The sequence below is a fragment of the Sinocyclocheilus anshuiensis genome, unplaced genomic scaffold (assembly GCF_001515605.1).
Source record: "Sinocyclocheilus anshuiensis isolate Anshui unplaced genomic scaffold, SAMN03320099.WGS_v1.1 scaffold338, whole genome shotgun sequence".
Classification (NCBI taxonomy): Eukaryota; Metazoa; Chordata; class Actinopteri; order Cypriniformes; family Cyprinidae; genus Sinocyclocheilus; species Sinocyclocheilus anshuiensis.
In genome coordinates this window covers 1,065,162-1,066,639 of record NW_015542339.1, presented here as the reverse complement: position 1 = coordinate 1,066,639, position 1,478 = coordinate 1,065,162, and the positions used below count along the sequence as shown (strand labels likewise).

At 34.5% G+C, this 1,478-nt stretch overlaps 1 protein-coding gene across 1 annotated transcript in view; it reads right to left on the bottom strand.

Annotated features, from left to right (window-relative positions):
* Positions 1-707: 707 nt before the first annotated feature.
* Positions 708-1,478, bottom strand: part of LOC107691189 (protein SEC13 homolog) — a 26,103-nt gene continuing 25,332 nt past the window's right edge. Inside the window, exon 9 of the mRNA XM_016489686.1 lies at positions 708-1,180. Coding sequence (XP_016345172.1) covers positions 1,070-1,180 — 111 coding nt within the window. The 3' untranslated portion in view covers positions 708-1,069. The remainder of the gene's footprint in view (positions 1,181-1,478) is intronic.

Below are 1,478 nucleotides of genomic sequence, written 5' to 3'. Positions count from 1 at the left end.
TAGCAATTCTGAATTGTAAAATCAGAATTCTGTGAAATTACATCTCGAGAAAATTGTAGCGCTCCAAAAAAATAAAAAATAAATAAATGCAATTTATAAAAATTAAAAAGATGTTTTTGTAGACTTTTTAGTCTTGAGTGGATCAGTGTGCGGTTAGCCACCCTCTTGCTCATTTGTGAAATTACATCTTGCAATTGTTATGAACTCACATTTCTAACTTTTTTCTATGAATTCTGGGTTTACATATTGCTGTTAATAACTCGCGATTCTTAATCGAGACTTAATTGAAAGTTTATGACTCGCAATTGTGAGAAAAACAGTCTAATTGTGCGATGAAATGTTGCATTCTGGTAAAAATTTACGAATAACACAAAAGATATTTTGAAAAATGTTGGTAACCAAACTGTTGCTAATTGCACAAAATTGTACGAATTGTACGAATTTGTATTTTATTTTACGAGGTGCCAAATTCATAGGAATTCATACGAAGGACCACCCCTAACTCCGCCCCTAAACTTACCCCTCACACAAATCGCACAAAAACGTACAAGCAAAGTCGTACGAATTAGCCACCTCGTAAAATACATACGAATTGGTGGTGGGATAGTGTTGTATATACTCAAAATACATTCTTTATAACCATTATATTGTATGTAATTAAATTGTAGACAACATAATTTAATGAAATTATTACGAAGAAGAAGAAAACAAGTTAGTTATAGTTTAATATAGAAAACTTTATTCTTCAGTGGTCGTGTTGGTCTTGAAACACCATTGCGGCCAATATATTTGGACCAGCTTTCATTTATCAACTTTTTTTTTGAATTATTTCTTAACATAATCGACATGTTAAGAATTTTTACAAATAATACAAATCAGCTCAAACATCCTGTTTGGAAATGAACCAATGGAAACGATCTAAAAAAAAAAAATCAGGGAAAGGTTGAAAACCAAAACAAAATTTCATATCCGCTCCGCCGTATGGGAGTGAGATGCACTTTTAATGTTCAAGAAAAGTCTTTGAGGGCAGAACGATGTCTGATTGGAGGTGTGAGAGAGGAGACGGGCTTCACTGCTCGTTCTGCTGGCTGTCTGTGATGGAGCTCACGGCCCCCTGGCCTTTGTTGACGTCACTGATACAAGCCCACTGTCCATCCACTGACTCCTTCCACAGGGTCACCTATGCGCAAAAGTCAATTGGAAGCATAGTAAATGACGTGCTTTTCAATTTTGGTTGAACAATCCCTATAAAAACACCAGCAGGTTAGACGTCAAATTTACAGTTAATATCACAGTGATTTAAGTGAGCGTTTTATTTGTCATTAAACTAATTTGATTATCTATTCTTTAAATAGTTCACTCAAAAAAGATTATTTGCTTAATGTATTCACTCTCAGACCATCCAAGATGTAGACGAGTTTGTTTCTTCGTCAGAACAGATTTGGAGAAATTTAGCATTTCATCACTTGCTCACCAAT